The following is an 18,521-nucleotide window of genomic DNA, read 5'->3' as shown; positions in this document are numbered from 1 at the left end:
GGATACATGCTGCAATTTCATCCAAGGGTGGGTCAACTTCCTACGAATAAAGATTTTATATTTTGAGAAAGGAAAGGAGGTGTTTGTCGTATTTGTAGACCTGGAGAAAGCCTTTGATAGAGTGAATTGGGCTAAACTTTCAGAAATTCTGAAGAAAATTGGTGTAGATTGGAAACAGAGAAGACTTCTAAGCAACTTATACTTGAATCAATGAGTTATCAATGAGTTAAAGTGAGAACAGGAGGCGAAATGACAGAAGGATGTGAAATTGGGAGCAGAGTACAACAAGGATGCTGCTTATCGCCTACTTTGTTTAATATCTATTTAGAAGATATAGTGAAAAATTGCTTCCAGGGCACAGGAGCTGTCAAATTGGGAGGAAGAAGAATAAACTGCATAACATTTGATGATGACATGGCATTATTCGCTGAGGATGAAAGAACCATAAATAATATGTTAGAGGAGTTAAACAGCAGCTGTGAGCAGTATGATGAAGATTAATGTAAACAAGACAAAGGCAATGGTCATAGGAGGGAAACCAAGGAATATTAATGTGAGAGCAAACAGTGAAAGAATCCAGCAAGTGGATAGCTTCAAGTACCTCGGATGCACTATAAGCAGTGACATGAGCTGCAACCAAGAAGTGACAATGAGAATCGCAATAGCAAAAGAAGCTTTCAATAGAAAAAAAAAATGTTTTTTTGTGGACCCATAGACATAGGTCTAAGGAAGAGATTAGTGAAATGTGTTGTGTGGAGTGTAGCACAATATGGTGCAGAAACCTGGACATTGAGAATAAATGAAGAAAAACAACTCGAAGCTTTTGAAATGTAGACATGGCAAAAAATGGAGCGTGTAAAATGGATGGACAAGGTAAGAAACGAAACCGTACTGAAAAGAGTGAAAGAAGATCTATACTGGAGACCATCAAGAAGAGGAAAAAAAACTGGTTAGGACACTGTCTAAGAAGGAACTGCCTGCTAAGGGATGCCTTGGAAAGAATGGTTGAAGGAGGAAAAGTCCATGGAAGAAAGAGATATCAGCTTATGGATGATATTAAATTAACTGGGTCTTATGCTATTACAAAGCGTAATGCAGAGAATAGGGAAAGCTGGAGTTTGCAGTGAAAAACTTGCCAATTAGGTAGAAAACAATGAATGAATAATGGTGTTCATATCTTTTGTCCACTACCTGTATATTCAATCAATAGCAGACTCATGGTTGCCAATGGATTTTGTTTAGCAGAATCTATACAATGGGCAGAGTGAATATTCAAGCAAATGCTCCATTTAAAAATATCTCTGAGAAGAAGTTATGAATTCCATCTTTAATGTAAAAGTATCCAATAAGATAAGGACATAGCCTATATGAATTCTTGACACAGGCTCGATTTGACCTCAACCTAGTAGTTTATTTCCTATGATGATTCTGCTTCCAAAGTGATCTGTTGGTTTTAGTACATTGTCTAACAATATTTTCTTTTTGTAAATAAATGGCAATGGCAACCATGAATCAATTCTGGGTTGTTACAACCAAACAGGACAGCATATACTATTTTTCATATGTTCATAACAGCACAAGACATAAATGAGCAAAAATGGTATGCTACGATGCCAGGGGTTCAGGGTTCGAATCCCAGCCTGGGCATGGATGTTTGTGAGTGTCCATTCATCAATTTAATCATGTCATCACCCATTCACATCTTTGCAAATTAGCCAAAAGTGGCACAAAACCCAAAAAAAATTAAGCAAATCAATCAATCAATAATTAAATGAGCAAAATGTCATCAAGAAATATAATTTGCCTTGATTTCCTTTAAGTGCTGTGAAAGTTTGTCTGAGTTTTCAAACCTGTCCTTTGTCAAGTGTACAGCATAAGGAAATATACTACATCCTCTGGGTTCAATACAAGGTGAAGACACAACTGGTTTGGATCCCACTTTAAACTGTAGGTCCAGTCCCGATTAGCCTTATTGTGCATAAAGTGGACTTAAAACACAAAATCAAATCAAATACTACATCCTTTGTATGAAGGAAGTCAATGTATACAAATGTGGTTTGTGAAATTCATATCGGTTATTAGCGTGTTTGGTTTAACATGGTAGCTGTATATATAAATTTCCATATCTCCAGATTAACCATTTTTATTTATATCTATTTGAAATTATGAACACAGTAAATATCTAAAAACATATATTGATCTACTGAAAACAATAGACAGAATTTTCAACAGCCGATGGAGAGTTTACCAGATGTTTTGTAACACGAACCTGCACTGCTAACACTCCATCCCTGCCTGCATTCTCCTGGCATTCTTGCACTATAGCCTTGATGAATTCCAGTTGGTGTTCTTGAAGTCCCAGATCAAAGTTCTGTGAACCAAACCCTGGTCCAAACTGTCCTTTAGCCACCGAGACAAGACCTATCCAGGAAAGCAATGTATAACAATCAAACAACAGACAGGAATGAAAGATACAAAAAATTTGCTTTGTACGACCTCTCAAATAAAAATCTCAGAGGTGCAGAACACGAATTTTTGTCTGGGGAGACAAGTACTACGATAAACATATCCATAATAATAACAACAAGAACAATAGCATTATTATTATTATTATTATTATTATTATAGTAGTAGTAGTAGTAGTAGTATCCAAGACTTTATTATATTTGCAAATCATGTAAGAAGGGTGTAGAAGTCGGTGCTAAGCATTTGTGTTGGTACAAACGATTTGAATTTTATATTCAAAACGTGAAGTTTCACATTAATAATGGAAAACAAGCACACTAACTGTTTTGAAAGACAGAAAATACTCAACAGACAGATGAGCATACAATGGAAATTGGACATTCTCCATTGTTTAATGCTTTAGTTATTCTAACACAAAGTTTCAAGATTGCACGTTCTCTCGCCTTCAAGAGAAATTTCTTTTGCCGGTCTTGGGAATCGAACGTGCGACAGACCTTTGATTTTCACTACGAATCTGTTGCTTTAACCAACTTCTCCACAGGTTTCTCGTAGGTTCGATTCCCACCACCGGCAAAATAAATATCTCTTGAAGGCGAGAGAAAACGTGCTAACTTGAAACGTAGTGTTAGAGATTATGTATAGTTTAAAGCACTATTAACGGATAATGTAAAATTAACATTGCATGCTAATGTAGAACCATTGTCACTAACATATGGATGGTACGTCCGTCCAGCCCATTAAATTTATATTGTGTCCAACTCCCAAGCAGGGAGCAGAAGTTGACTTCTATCTACCATTGATCATACATATTCCTCCCCAACCTCAGAAGTATATGCAGAATTTTCCATGTGGGAAGGGGGTGTAAGTTCGTAAAGGTCCACGAACTCTTAAATTCTTAATGGCTTCTATTGAGTTCCGTAAAAGGATCGGAACCTTTCTTCTCGAACAATTTAAATTTGGTACAAGTTGCGTATCGTTTCATTGAAAAAAGGTTCCTGGACTGTATTTACATTGATCCGGGAAAAAATTCCTGGACCGTATTCAAATTGATCCGGAAAAAATATTCCTCGACCGAATTAAAATACTGTACAGATAAATAGGTTATTTACGGACCAGAACCCATTTACGCTTGATGCTTTTTCTCTCCGGGACCGGAATTTAATTTATTTAAAATTCCTGGACCTCTAGCAACTCTGTGTAAAAGTATTCAGAGCAAAAATTACCAAAAATTGGACATTAGTGGAAAAACGTAGGGGGAAACGCCCCACACTTTCTTGAAACAGTCGTGAGTGGTGGTGATGTGATCAGCACAACGCCCCTGACCGCCTTTACCCCCCCGTTTTCCCAAGGTACCCATGTTATTCGACGCTGGGTGGGCGCCGGGGACGCTTCCAACGTTAGAAAAGTTCCCGGAATTGAACCGGCCGGGAGCGTTAGCATGGTAGTCAGACGCGTTACCGACTGAGCCACCGCGGCAACTTATGGGGTGTTGAGGAAATATTTGGATGCTGTTAAGGGGATGTTCGGTGGGGGGTGTCGATGAAATTATGTTCCTGTAGTCCCCAACACGAAACGAATCCGCAATTAAGTTCCTGTAGCCCAACAACAGGAAACGAATCTGAAATTATGTTCCTCTAGTCAACACGAAACGAATCTGAAATTATGCTCCTCTAGTCAACACGAAACGAATCTGAAATTATGTTCCTGTAGTCCCCCAACACGAAACGAATCTGAAATAAAGTTCCTTTAGCACCCAAACACGAAACGAATCTAAAATTATGATCCTGTAATCAAAACGAAACGAACCTGAAATTGGGTTTCTGTAGAGCCCCAACACGAAATGAATCTCTAGTTATGTTCATGTAGTCCCCAAACACGAAGCGAATCTGAAATTAACTTCCTCTAGTCCCGCAACACGAAACGAATCTGAAATTATGTTCCCGTAGTCAGTTAATACGAAATGAATCTGAAATTATGTTCATGTACTGCCCCAATACGAAACGAAATGAAATTATGTTCCTGTAGTTCCCCAACACGAAATGAATCTGAAATTATGTTCATGTAGTGCCCAAACACGAAACAAATCTGAAATTATGTTCCTGTAGTCCGCCACCAAGAAACGAATCTGAAATTATGTTCCTGCAGTCCCAACATGAAATGAATCTGAAATTAAGTTCACGTAGTCCCCAATACGAAACGAATCTGAAATTAAGTTCCTGTAGTCTCCCAACACGAAACGAATCTGAAATTATGTTCCTGCAGTCCCTAACATGAAACGATTCTGAAATTATGTTCCTGTAGACCCCAACACGAAACGAAACTGAAATTATGTTCTTGTTATCATCCACACGAAATGAATCTGAAATTATGTTCATGTAGTAGACCAACTAATCTGAAATTATGTTCCTGTAGCCCCCCAACACGAAACGAAACTGAAATTATGTTCCTCTAGTTAACACGAAACGATTGTGAAATTATGTTCTTGTAGTCCTCCACACGAAATGAATCTGAAATTATGTTCATATAGTAGCCCAACTAATATGAAATTATGTTCCTGTAGTCCCCTAACACGAAACGAATCTGAAATTATGTTCTTGTAGTAATCCACACGCAATGAATTTGAAATTATGTTCATGTAATACCCCAACACGAACCAAATCTGAAATTATGTTCGTCTAGTCAACACGAAACGAATCTGAAATTATGTTCCTGAAGTCCCCAACACGAAATGAATCTGAAATTATGTTCCTGTAGTCCCCCAAACACGAAATGAATCTGAAATTATGTTCATGTAGTCCCCCAACCGGAATCGAATCTGAAACTATGTTTATGTAGTCCCCCAACAAGAAAAGAATCTGAAATTACGTTCTTGTAGTCCCCCCCCACGAAACGTATCTGTAATTATGTTCCTGTAACCCCTAACACGAAACCAATCTGAAAATATGTTTCTCTAGTCAACACGAAACGAACCTGAAATTATGTTCCTGTAGTGCCCCAACACGAAACTAATCTGAAATTATGTTCCTGTAGTTTCGCAACAAGAAACGAATCTGAAATTATGTTCCTGCATTCCTTAACATGAAAGGATTCTGAAATTATGTTCCTGTACTAAACACGAAACTAATCTGAAATTATGTTCCTCCAGTAAAGACGAACCGAATCTGAAATTATGTTCCTGTAGTTCCCCACACGAAATGAATCTGAAATTATATTCACGTAGTCCGCCAATACGAAACGAATCTGAAATGATGTTCCTGTAGTGCCCCAACAAGAAACTAATCTGAAATTATGTTCCTGTAATCCCGCAACAAGAAACGATTCTGAAATTATGTTCCTGCAGTCCTTAACATGAAACGATTCTGAAATTATGTTCCTGTAGCCCCCACCACGAAATGAATCTGAAATTATGTTCATGTAGTCCCCAAACACGAATCGAATCTGAAATTATGTTCCTCTAGTTAACATGAACCGAATCTGAAATTATGTTCTTGTAGTCCTCCACACGAAATGAATCTGAAATTATGTTCCTCTAGTTAACACGAAACGAATCTGAAATTATGTTCTTGTAGTCCTCCACACGAAATGAATCTGAAATTATGTTCATGTAGTACCATAACACGAACAAATCTGAAATTTTGTTCCTCTAGTCAACACGAAACGAATCTAAAATTATGTTCTTAGTCCCCCAACACGAAATGAATCTGAAATTATGTTCCCGTAGTCCCCTAACAAGAAATGAATCTGAAATTATATTCATGTAGTCCCCAATCACGAATCGAATGTGAAATTAACTTCCTCTAGTTCCGCAACACGAAACGAATCTGAAATTATGTTCCCGTAGTCCGCTAATACGAAATGAATCTGAAATTATGTTCAGGTACTGGCCCAATACGAAACGAACCTGAAATTATGTTCCTGTAGTTCCCCAACACGAAAGGAATCTGAAATTATGTTCATGTAGTGCCTAAACACGAAACAAATCTGAAATTATGTTCCTGTAGTCCGCCACCAAGAAACGAATCTGAAATTATGTTCCTGCAGTCCCAACACGAGATGAATCTGAAATTATGTTCACGTAGTCCCCAATACGAAACGAATCTGTAATTAAGTTCCTGTAGTCTCCCAACACGAAACGAATCTGAAATTATGTTACTGCAGTGCCTAAACACAAAACTAATCTGCAATTATGTTCCTGTAGTCCCGCAACAAGAAACGAATCTGAAATTAGGTTTCTGTAGTGCCCCAACAGGAAATGAATCTCTAGTTATGTTCATGTAGTCCCCAAACACGAAGCGAATCTGAAATTAACTCCTCTAGTCCCGCAACACGAAACGAATCTGAAATTATGTTCGCGTAGTCCGCTAATACGAAATGAATCTGAAATTATGTGCATGTACTGGCCCAATACGAAACGAACCTGAAATTATGTTCCTGTAGTTCCCCAACACGAAACGAATCTGAAATTATGTTCATGTAGTGCCCAAACACGAAACGAATCTGAAATTATGTTCCTGTAGTCCGCCACCAAGAAACGAATCTGAAATTATGTTCCTGCAGTCCCAACACGAAATGAATCTGAAATTATGTTCACGTAGCCCCAATACGAAACGAACCTGAAATTAAGTTCCTCTAGTCTCCCAACACGAAACGAATCTGAAATTATGTTACTGCAGTGCCTAAACACAAAACTAATCTGCAATTATGTTCCTGTAGTCCCGCAACAAGAAACGAATCTGAAATTATGTTCCTGCAGTCCCTAACATGAAACGATTCTGAAATTATGTTCCTGTAGACCCCAACACGAAACGAAACTAAAATTATGTTCTTGTTATCATCCACACGAAATGAATCTGAAATTATGTTCATGTAGTAGACCAACTAATGTGAAATTATGTTCCTGTAGCCCCCAACACGAAACGAAACTGAAATTATGTTACTCTAGTTAACACGAAACGATTGTGAAATTATGTTCTTGTAGTCTTCCACACGAAATGAATCTGAAATTATGTTCATACAGTAGCCCAACTAATATGAAATTATGTTCCTGTAGTCCCCTAACACGAAACGAATCTGAAATTATGTTCTTGTAGTACTCCACACGAAATGAATTTGAAATTATGTACCTGTAGTCCCCCAACACGAAATGAATCTGAAATTATGTTCCTGTAGTCCCCCAACACGAAATGAAACTGAAATTATGTTCATGTAGTCCCCCAACAGGAATCGAATCTGAAACTATGTTTATGTAGTCCCCCAACAAGAAACGAATCTGAAATTACGTTCCTGTAGTCCCCCAACAAGAAACGTACCTGAAATTATGTTCCTGTAACCCCTAACACGAAACCAATCTGAAATTATGTTTCTCTAGTCAACACGAAACGAACCTGAAATTATGTACCTGTAGTGCCCCAAAAAGAAACTAATCTGAAATTATGTTCCTGTAGTCCCGCAACAAGAAACGAATCTGAAATTATGTTCCTGCAGTCCTTAACATGAAAGGATTCTGAAATTATGTTCCTGTACTAAACACGAAACGAATCTGAAATTATGTTCCTCTAGTAAACACGAAACGAATCTGAAATTAAGATCCTGTAGTCCGCCACCAAGAAACGAATCTGAAATTATGTTCCTGCAGTCCCAACACGAAACGAATCTGAAATTATGTTACTGCAGTGCCTAAACACAAAACTAATCTGCAATTATGTTCCTGTAGTCCCGCAACAAGAAACGAATCTGAAATTATGTTCCTGCAGTCCCTAACATGAAACGATTCTGAAATTATGTTCCTGTAGACTCCAACACGAAACGAAACTGAAATTATGTTCTTGTTATCATCCACACGAAATGAATCTGAAATTATGTTCATGTAGTAGACCAACTAATCTGAAATTATGTTCCTGTAGCCCCCCAACACGAAACGAAACTGAAATTATGTTCCTCTAGTTAACACGAAACGATTGTGAAATTATGTTCTTGTAGTCCTCCACACGAAATGAATCTGAAATTATGTTCATATAGTAGCCCAACTAATATGAAATTATGTTCCTGTAGTCCCCTAACACGAAACGAATCTGAAATTATGTTCTTGTAGTAATCCACACGCAATGAATTTGAAATTATGTTCATGTAATACCCCAACACGAACCAAATCTGAAATTATGTTCGTCTAGTCAACACGAAACGAATCTGAAATTATGTTCCTGAAGTCCCCAACACGAAATGAATCTGAAATTATGTTCCTGTAGTCCCCCAAACACGAAATGAATCTGAAATTATGTTCATGTAGTCCCCCAACCGGAATCGAATCTGAAACTATGTTTATGTAGTCCCCCAACAAGAAAAGAATCTGAAATTACGTTCCTGTAGTCCCCCCCCACGAAACGTATCTGTAATTATGTTCCTGTAACCCCTAACACGAAACCAATCTGAAAATATGTTTCTCTAGTCAACACGAAACGAACCTGAAATTATGTTCCTGTAGTGCCCCAACACGAAACTAATCTGAAATTATGTTCCTGTAGTTTCGCAACAAGAAACGAATCTGAAATTATGTTCCTGCATTCCTTAACATGAAAGGATTCTGAAATTATGTTCCTGTAGTAAACACGAAACTAATCTGAAATTATGTTCCTCCAGTAAAGACGAACCGAATCTGAAATTATGTTCCTGTAGTTCCCCACACGAAATGAATCTGAAATTATATTCACGTAGTCCGCCAATACGAAACGAATCTGAAATGATGTTCCTGTAGTGCCCCAACAAGAAACTAATCTGAAATTATGTTCCTGTAATCCCGCAACAAGAAACGATTCTGAAATTATGTTCCTGCAGTCCTTAACATGAAACGATTCTGAAATTATGTTCCTGTAGCCCCCACCACGAAATGAATCTGAAATTATGTTCATGTAGTCCCCAAACACGAATCGAATCTGAAATTATGTTCCTCTAGTTAACATGAACCGAATCTGAAATTATGTTCTTGTAGTCCTCCACACGAAATGAATCTGAAATTATGTTCCTCTAGTTAACACGAAACGAATCTGAAATTATGTTCTTGTAGTCCTCCACACGAAATGAATCTGAAATTATGTTCATGTAGTACCATAACACGAACAAATCTGAAATTTTGTTCCTCTAGTCAACACGAAACGAATCTAAAATTATGTTCTTAGTCCCCCAACACGAAATGAATCTGAAATTATGTTCCCGTAGTCCCCTAACAAGAAATGAATCTGAAATTATATTCATGTAGTCCCCAAACACGAATCGAATGTGAAATTAACTTCCTCTAGTTCCGCAACACGAAACGAATCTGAAATTATGTTCCCGTAGTCCGCTAATACGAAATGAATCTGAAATTATGTTCAGGTACTGGCCCAATACGAAACGAACCTGAAATTATGTTCCTGTAGTTCCCCAACACGAAAGGAATCTGAAATTATGTTCATGTAGTGCCTAAACACGAAACAAATCTGAAATTATGTTCCTGTAGTCCGCCACCAAGAAACGAATCTGAAATTATGTTCCTGCAGTCCCAACACGAGATGAATCTGAAATTATGTTCACGTAGTCCCCAATACGAAACGAATCTGTAATTAAGTTCCTGTAGTCTCCCAACACGAAACGAATCTGAAATTATGTTACTGCAGTGCCTAAACACAAAACTAATCTGCAATTATGTTCCTGTAGTCCCGCAACAAGAAACGAATCTGAAATTAGGTTTCTGTAGTGCCCCAACAGGAAATGAATCTCTAGTTATGTTCATGTAGTCCCCAAACACGAAGCGAATCTGAAATTAACTCCTCTAGTCCCGCAACACGAAACGAATCTGAAATTATGTTCGCGTAGTCCGCTAATACGAAATGAATCTGAAATTATGTGCATGTACTGGCCCAATACGAAACGAACCTGAAATTATGTTCCTGTAGTTCCCCAACACGAAACGAATCTGAAATTATGTTCATGTAGTGCCCAAACACGAAACGAATCTGAAATTATGTTCCTGTAGTCCGCCACCAAGAAACGAATCTGAAATTATGTTCCTGCAGTCCCAACACGAAATGAATCTGAAATTATGTTCACGTAGCCCCAATACGAAACGAACCTGAAATTAAGTTCCTCTAGTCTCCCAACACGAAACGAATCTGAAATTATGTTACTGCAGTGCCTAAACACAAAACTAATCTGCAATTATGTTCCTGTAGTCCCGCAACAAGAAACGAATCTGAAATTATGTTCCTGCAGTCCCTAACATGAAACGATTCTGAAATTATGTTCCTGTAGACCCCAACACGAAACGAAACTAAAATTATGTTCTTGTTATCATCCACACGAAATGAATCTGAAATTATGTTCATGTAGTAGACCAACTAATGTGAAATTATGTTCCTGTAGCCCCCAACACGAAACGAAACTGAAATTATGTTACTCTAGTTAACACGAAACGATTGTGAAATTATGTTCTTGTAGTCTTCCACACGAAATGAATCTGAAATTATGTTCATACAGTAGCCCAACTAATATGAAATTATGTTCCTGTAGTCCCCTAACACGAAACGAATCTGAAATTATGTTCTTGTAGTACTCCACACGAAATGAATTTGAAATTATGTACCTGTAGTCCCCCAACACGAAATGAATCTGAAATTATGTTCCTGTAGTCCCCCAACACGAAATGAAACTGAAATTATGTTCATGTAGTCCCCCAACAGGAATCGAATCTGAAACTATGTTTATGTAGTCCCCCAACAAGAAACGAATCTGAAATTACGTTCCTGTAGTCCCCCAACAAGAAACGTACCTGAAATTATGTTCCTGTAACCCCTAACACGAAACCAATCTGAAATTATGTTTCTCTAGTCAACACGAAACGAACCTGAAATTATGTACCTGTAGTGCCCCAAAAAGAAACTAATCTGAAATTATGTTCCTGTAGTCCCGCAACAAGAAACGAATCTGAAATTATGTTCCTGCAGTCCTTAACATGAAAGGATTCTGAAATTATGTTCCTGTACTAAACACGAAACGAATCTGAAATTATGTTCCTCTAGTAAACACGAAACGAATCTGAAATTAAGATCCTGTAGTCCGCCACCAAGAAACGAATCTGAAATTATGTTCCTGCAGTCCCAACACGAAACGAATCTGAAATTATGTTACTGCAGTGCCTAAACACAAAACTAATCTGCAATTATGTTCCTGTAGTCCCGCAACAAGAAATGAATCTGAAATTATGTTCCTGCAGTCCCTAACATGAAACGATTCTGAAATTATGTTCCTGTAGACCCCAACACGAAACGAAACTAAAATTATGTTCTTGTTATCATCCACACGAAATGAATCTGAAATTATGTTCATGTAGTAGACCAACTAATCTGAAATTATGTTCCTGTAGCCCCCAACACGAAACGAAACTGAAATTATGTTCCTCTAGTTAACACGAAACGATTGTGAAATTATGTTCTTGTAGTCTTCCACACGAAATGAATCTGAAATTATGTTCATATAGTAGCCCAACTAATATGAAATTATGTTCCTGTAGTCCCCTAACACGAAACGAATCTGAAATTATGTTCTTGTAGTACTCCACACGAAATGAATTTGAAATTATGTACATGTAGTACGCCAACACGAACCAAATCTGAAATTATGTTCCTCGAGTAAACACGAAACGAATCTGAAATTATGTACTTGTAGTCCCCCAACACGAAATGAATCTGAAATTATGTTCCTGTAGTCCCCCAACACGAAATGAAACTGAAATTATGTTCATGTAGTCCCCCAACAGGAATCGAATCTGAAACTATGTTTATGTAGTCCCCAAACAAGAAAGGAATCTGAAATTACGTTCCTGTAGTCCCCAAACACGAAACGTATCTGAAATTATGTTCCTGTAACCCCTAACACGAAACCAATCTGAAATTATGTTTCTCTAGTCAACACGAAACGAACCTGAAATTATGTATCTATAGTGCCCCAACACGAAACTAATCTGAAATTATGTTCCTGTAGTCCCGCAACAAGAAACGAATCTGAAAATATGTTCTTGCAGTCCTTAACATGAAAGGATTCTGAAATTATGTTCCTGTACTAAAAACGAAACGAATCTGAAATTATGTTCCTCTAGTAAACACGAAACGAATCTGAAATTAAGATCCTTTAGTTCCCCACACGAAATGAATCTGAAATTATGTTCACGTAGACCGCCAATACGAAACGAATCTGAAATGATGTTCCTGTAGTGCCCCAACACGAAACTAATCTGAAATTATGTTCCTGTAATCCCGCAACAAGAAACGAATATGAAATTATGTTCCTGCAGTCCTTAACATGAAACGATTCTGAAATTATGTTCCTGTAGACCCCACCACGAAATGAATCTGAAATTATGTTCATGTAGTCCCCAAACACGAATCGAATCTGAAATTATGTTCCTTTGGTTAACATGAACAGAATCTGGATTTATGTTATTGTAGTCCTCCACACGAAATGAATCTGAAATTATGTTTCTCTAGTTAACACGAAACGAATCTGAAGCTATGTTCTTGTAGTCCTTCCCACGAAATGAATCGGAAATTATGTTCATGTAGTACCATAACACGAACAAATCTGAAATTTTGTTCCTCTAGTCAACACGAAACGAATCTAAAATTTTGTTCCTGTAATCCCCCAACACGAAATGAATCTGAAATTATGTTCCTGTAGTCCCCTAACACGAAATGAATCTGAAATTATATTCATGTAGTCCCCCAACACGAATCGAATCTGAAATTATGTTCCTCTAGTTAACACGAAACGAATCTGAAGTTATGTTCTTGTAGTTCCCCACACGAAATGAATCTGAAATTATGTTCCTCTAGTTAACACGAAACGAATCTGAAGTTATGTTCTTGTAGTCCTCCACACGAAATGAATCTGAAATTATGTTTATGTAGTACCATAACAAGAACAAATCTGAAATTTTGTTCCTCTAGTCAACATGAAACGAATCTGTTGTAGTACTCCACACGAAATGAATTTGTAATCATGTTCATGTAGTACCCCAACACGAACCAAATCTGAAATTATGTTCCTCTAGTCAACACGAAACGAAACTGAAATTATGTTCCTGTAGTCCCCCAACACGAAATGAATCTGAAATTATGTTCCTGAAGTCCCCAACACGAAATGAATCTGAAATTATGTTCATGTAGTCCCCCAACAGGAATCGAATCTGAAACTATGTTTATGTAGTCCCCCAACAAGAAACGAATCTGAAATTACGTTCCTGTAGTCCCCCAACACGAAACGTATCTGATATTATGTTCCTGTAACTCCTAACACGAAACCAATCTGAAATTATGTTTCTCTAGTCAAAACGAAACGAACCTGAAGTTATGTTCCTGTAGTGCCCTTACACGAAACTAATCTGAAATTATGTTCCTGTAGTCCCACAAGAAACGAATCTGAAATGATGTTCCTGTAGTGCCCCAACACGAAACTAATCTGAAATTATGTTCCTGTAATGCCGCAACAAGAAACGAATCTGAAATTATGTTCCTGCAATCCTTAACATGAAACGATTCTGAAATTATGTTCCTGTAGAAATCACCACGAAATGAATTTAAAATTATGTTCATGTAGTCCCCAAACACGAATCGAATCTGAAATTATGTTCCTCTAGTTAACACGAAACGAATCTGAAGTTATGTTCTTGTAGTCCTCCAACACGAAATGAATCTGAAATTATGTTCATGTAGTACCATAACACGAACAAATCTAAAAGTTTGTTCCTCTAGTCAACACGAAACGAATCTGAAATTATGATCCTGTAATCAAAACGAAACGAACCTGAAATTAGGTTTCTGTAGTGCCCAACAGGAAATGAATCTCTAGTTATGTTCATGTAGTCCCCAAACACGAAACGAATCTGAAATTATGTTCCTGTAGTCCGCCACCAAGAAACGAATCTGAAATTATGTTCCTGCAGTGTATAAACACAAAACTAATCTGCAATTATGTTCCTGTAGTCCCGCAACAAGAAACGAAACTGAAATTATGTTCCTACAGTCCCTAACATGAAACGATTCGGAAATTATGTTCCTGTAGACCCCAACACGAAACGAAACTGAAATTATGTTCTTGTTATCATCCACACGAAATGAATCTGAAATTATGTTCATGTAGTAGACCAACTAATGTGAAATTATGTTCCTGTAGCACCCCAACACGAAACGAAACTGAAATTATGTTCCTCTAGTTAACACGAAACGATCGTGAAATTATGTTCTTGTAGTCCTCCACACGAAATGAATCTAAAATTATGTTCATATATTAGCCCAACTAATATGAAATTATGTTCCTGTAGTCCCCTAACACGAAACGAATCTGAAAGTATGTTCTTGTAGTACTCCACACGAAATGAATTTGAAATTATGTTCATGTAGTACCCCAACACGAACCAAATCTGAAATTATGTTTCTCTAGTCAACACGAAACGAATCTGAAATTATGTTCCTCTAGTCCCCAACACGAAATGAATCTGAAATTATGTTTCTCTAGTCAACACGAAACGAACCTGAAATTATGTTCCTGTAGTGCCCCAACACGAAACTAATCTGAAATTATGATCCTGTAGTCCCGCAACAAGAAACGAATCTGAAATTATGTTCCTGCAGTCCTTGACATGAAAGGATTCTGAAATTATGTTCCTGTAGTAATCACGAAACGAATCTGAAATTATGTGCCTCTAGTAAACACGAAACGAATCTGAAATTATGTTCTTGTAGTCCTCCACACGAAATGAATCGGAAATTATGTTCATGTAGTCCCCAAACACGAAGCGAAGCTGAAATTAACTCCTCTAGTCCCGCAACAAGAAACGAATCTGAAAGTATGTTCCCGTAGTCCGCTAATACGAAATGAAACTGAAATTATGTTCATGTACTGCCCCAATACGAAACGAACCTGAAATTATGTTCCTGTAGTGCCCCAACACGAAATGAATCTGAAATTATGTTTATGTAGTACCATAACAAGAACAAATCTGAAATTTTGTTCCTCTAGTCAACACGAAACGAATCTGTTGTAGTACTCCACACGAAATGAATTTGTAATCATGTTCATGTAGTAACCCAACACGAACCAAATCTGAAATTATGTTCCTCTAGTCAACACGAAACGAAACTGAAATTATGTTCCTGTAGTCCCCCAACACGAAATGAATCTGAAATTATGTTCCTGTAGTCCCCCAACACGAAATGAATCTGAAATTATGTTCATGTAGTCCCCCAACAGGAATCGAATCTGAAACAATGTTTATGTAGTTCCCCAACAAGAAACGAATCTGAAATTACGTTCCTGTAGTCCCCCAACACGAAACGTATCTGATATTATGTTCCTGTAACCCCTAACACGAAACCAATCTGAAATTATGTTTCTCTAGTCAAAACGAAACGAACCTGAAGTTATGTTCCTGTAGTGCCCCAACACGAAATTAATCTGAAATTATGTTCCTGTAGTCCCACAAGAAACGAATCTGAAATTATGTTCCTGCAGTCCTTAACATGAAAGGATTCTGAAATTATGTTCCTGTACTAAACACGAAACGAATCTGAAATTATGTTCCTCTAGTAAACACGAAACGAATCTGAAATTATGTTCCTGTCGTTCCCCACCCGAAATGAATCTGAAATTATGTTCACGTGGTCCGCCAATACGAAACGAATCTGAAATGATGTTCCTGTAGTGCCCCAACACGAAACTAATCTGAAATTATGTTCCTGTAATGCCGCAACAAGAAACGAATCTGAAATTATGTTCCTGCAATCCTTAACATGAAACGATTCTGAAATTATGTTCCTGTAGACCCCACCACGAAATGAATTTGAAATTATGTTCATGTAGTCCCCAAACACGAATCGAATCTGAAATTAAGTTCCTCTACTTAACACGAAACGAATCTGAAATTATGTTCTTGTAGTCCCCCAACACGAAATGAATCTGAAATTATGTTCATGTATTCCTCCAACACGAATCGAAACTGAAATTATGTTCCTCTAGTTAACACGAAACGAATCTGAAGTTATGTTCTTGTAGTCCTCCACACGAAATGAATCGGAAATTATGTTCATGTAGTACCATAACACGAACAAATCTAAAATCTTGTTCCTCTAGTCAACACGAAACGAATCTGAAATTATGATCCTGTAATCAAAACGAAACGAACCTGAAATTAGGTTTCTGTAGTGCCCCAACAGGAAATGAATCTCTAGTTATGTTCATGTAGTCCCCAAACACGAACAAATCTGAAATTTTGTTCCTCTAGTCAACACGAAACGAATCTGAAATTATGTTCCTGTAGTCCTCCAACACGAAATGAATCTGAAATTATGTTCCTGTAGTCCCCCAACACGAAATGAATCTGAAATTATGTCCATGTAGTCTCCCAACACGAATCGAAACTGAAATTATGTTCCTCTAGTTAACACGAAACGAATCAGAAGTTATGTTCTTGTAGTCCTCCACACGAAATGAATCTGAAATTATGTTCATGTAGTACCATAACACGAACAAATCTAAAATTTTGTTCCTCTAGTCAACACGAAACGAATCTGAAATTATGATCCTGTAATCAAAACGAAACGAACCTGAAATTAGGTTTCTGTAGTGCCCCAACAGGAAATGAATCTCTAGTTATGTTCATGTAGTCCCCAAACACGAAACGAATCTGAAATTATGTTCCTGTAGTCCGCCACCAAGAAACGAATCTGAAATTATGTTCCTGCAGTGTATAAACACAAAACTAATCTGCAATTATGTTCCTGTAGTCCCGCAACAAGAAACGAAACAGAAATTATGTTCCAACAGTCCCTAACATGAAACGATTCGGAAATTATGTTCCTGTAGACCCAACACGAAACGAAACTGAAATTATGTTTTTGTTATAATCCACACGAAATGAATCTGAAATTATGTTCATGTAGTAGACCAACTAATATGAAATTATGTTCCTGTAGCACCCCAACACGAAACGAAACTGAAATTATGTTCCTCTAGTTAACACGAAACGATCGTGAAATTATGTTCTTGTAGCCCTCCACACGAAATGAATCTAAAATTATGTTCATATATTAGCCCAACTAATATGAAATTATGTTCCTGTAGTCCCCTAACACGAAACGAATCTGAAAGTATGTTCTTGTAGTACTCCACACGAAATGAATTTGAAATTATGTTCATGTAGTACCCCAACACGAACCAAATCTGAAATTATGTTTCTCTAGTCAACACGAAACGAATCTGAAATTATGTTCCTCTAGTCCCCAACACGAAATGAATCTGAAATTATGTTTCTCTAGTCAACACGAAGCGAACCTGAAATTATGTTCCTGTAGTGCCCCAACACGAAACTAATCTGAAATTATGATCCTGTAGTCCCGCAACAAGAAACGAATCTGAAATTATGTTCCTGCAGTCCTTGACATGAAAGGATTCTGAAATTATGTTCCTGTAGTAATCACGAAACGAATCTGAAATTATGTGCCTCTAGTAAACACGAAACGAATCTGAAATTATGTTCTTGTAGTACTCCACACGAAATGAATCGGAAATTATGTTCATGTAGTCCCCAAACACGAAGCGAATCTGAAATTAACTCCTCTAGTCCCGCAACAAGAAACGAATCTGAAAGTATGTTCCCGTAGTCCGCTAATACGAAATGAAACTGAAATTATGTTCATGTACTGCCCCAATACGAAACGAACCTGAAATTATGTTCCTGTAGCTTCCCAACACGAAATGAATCTGAAATGATGTTTATGTAGTACCATAACAAGAACAAATCTGAAATTTTGTTCCTCTAGTCAACACGAAACGAATCTGTTGTAGTACTCCACACGAAATGAATTTGTAATCATGTTCATGTAGTACCCCAACACGAACCAAATCTGAAATTATGTTCCTCTAGTCAAAACGAAACGAAACTGAAATTATGTTCCTGTAGTCCCCCAACACGAAATGAATCTGAAATTATGTTCCTGTAGTCCCCCAACACGAAATGAATCTGAAATTATGTT

General features: G+C 37.4%; 1 protein-coding gene across 1 annotated transcript in view; it reads right to left on the bottom strand.

Moving 5' to 3' along the window:
- LOC145987924 (uncharacterized) overlaps positions 1–18,521 on the bottom strand; it is a 170,212-nt gene that overhangs the window by 48,731 nt on the left and 102,960 nt on the right. Inside the window, exon 2 of the mRNA XM_083122743.1 lies at positions 2,270–2,421. Within this exon, the coding sequence (XP_082978869.1) occupies positions 2,270–2,421 (152 nt within the window). The remainder of the gene's footprint in view (positions 1–2,269; positions 2,422–18,521) is intronic.

This window comes from Lepisma saccharinum, chromosome 5 (assembly GCF_977018435.1).
Source record: "Lepisma saccharinum chromosome 5, izLepSacc3.1, whole genome shotgun sequence".
Classification (NCBI taxonomy): Eukaryota; Metazoa; Arthropoda; class Insecta; order Zygentoma; family Lepismatidae; genus Lepisma; species Lepisma saccharinum.
Note: the sequence above shows the minus strand (reverse complement) of the source record. Positions and strands in the feature narration are given on the sequence as shown.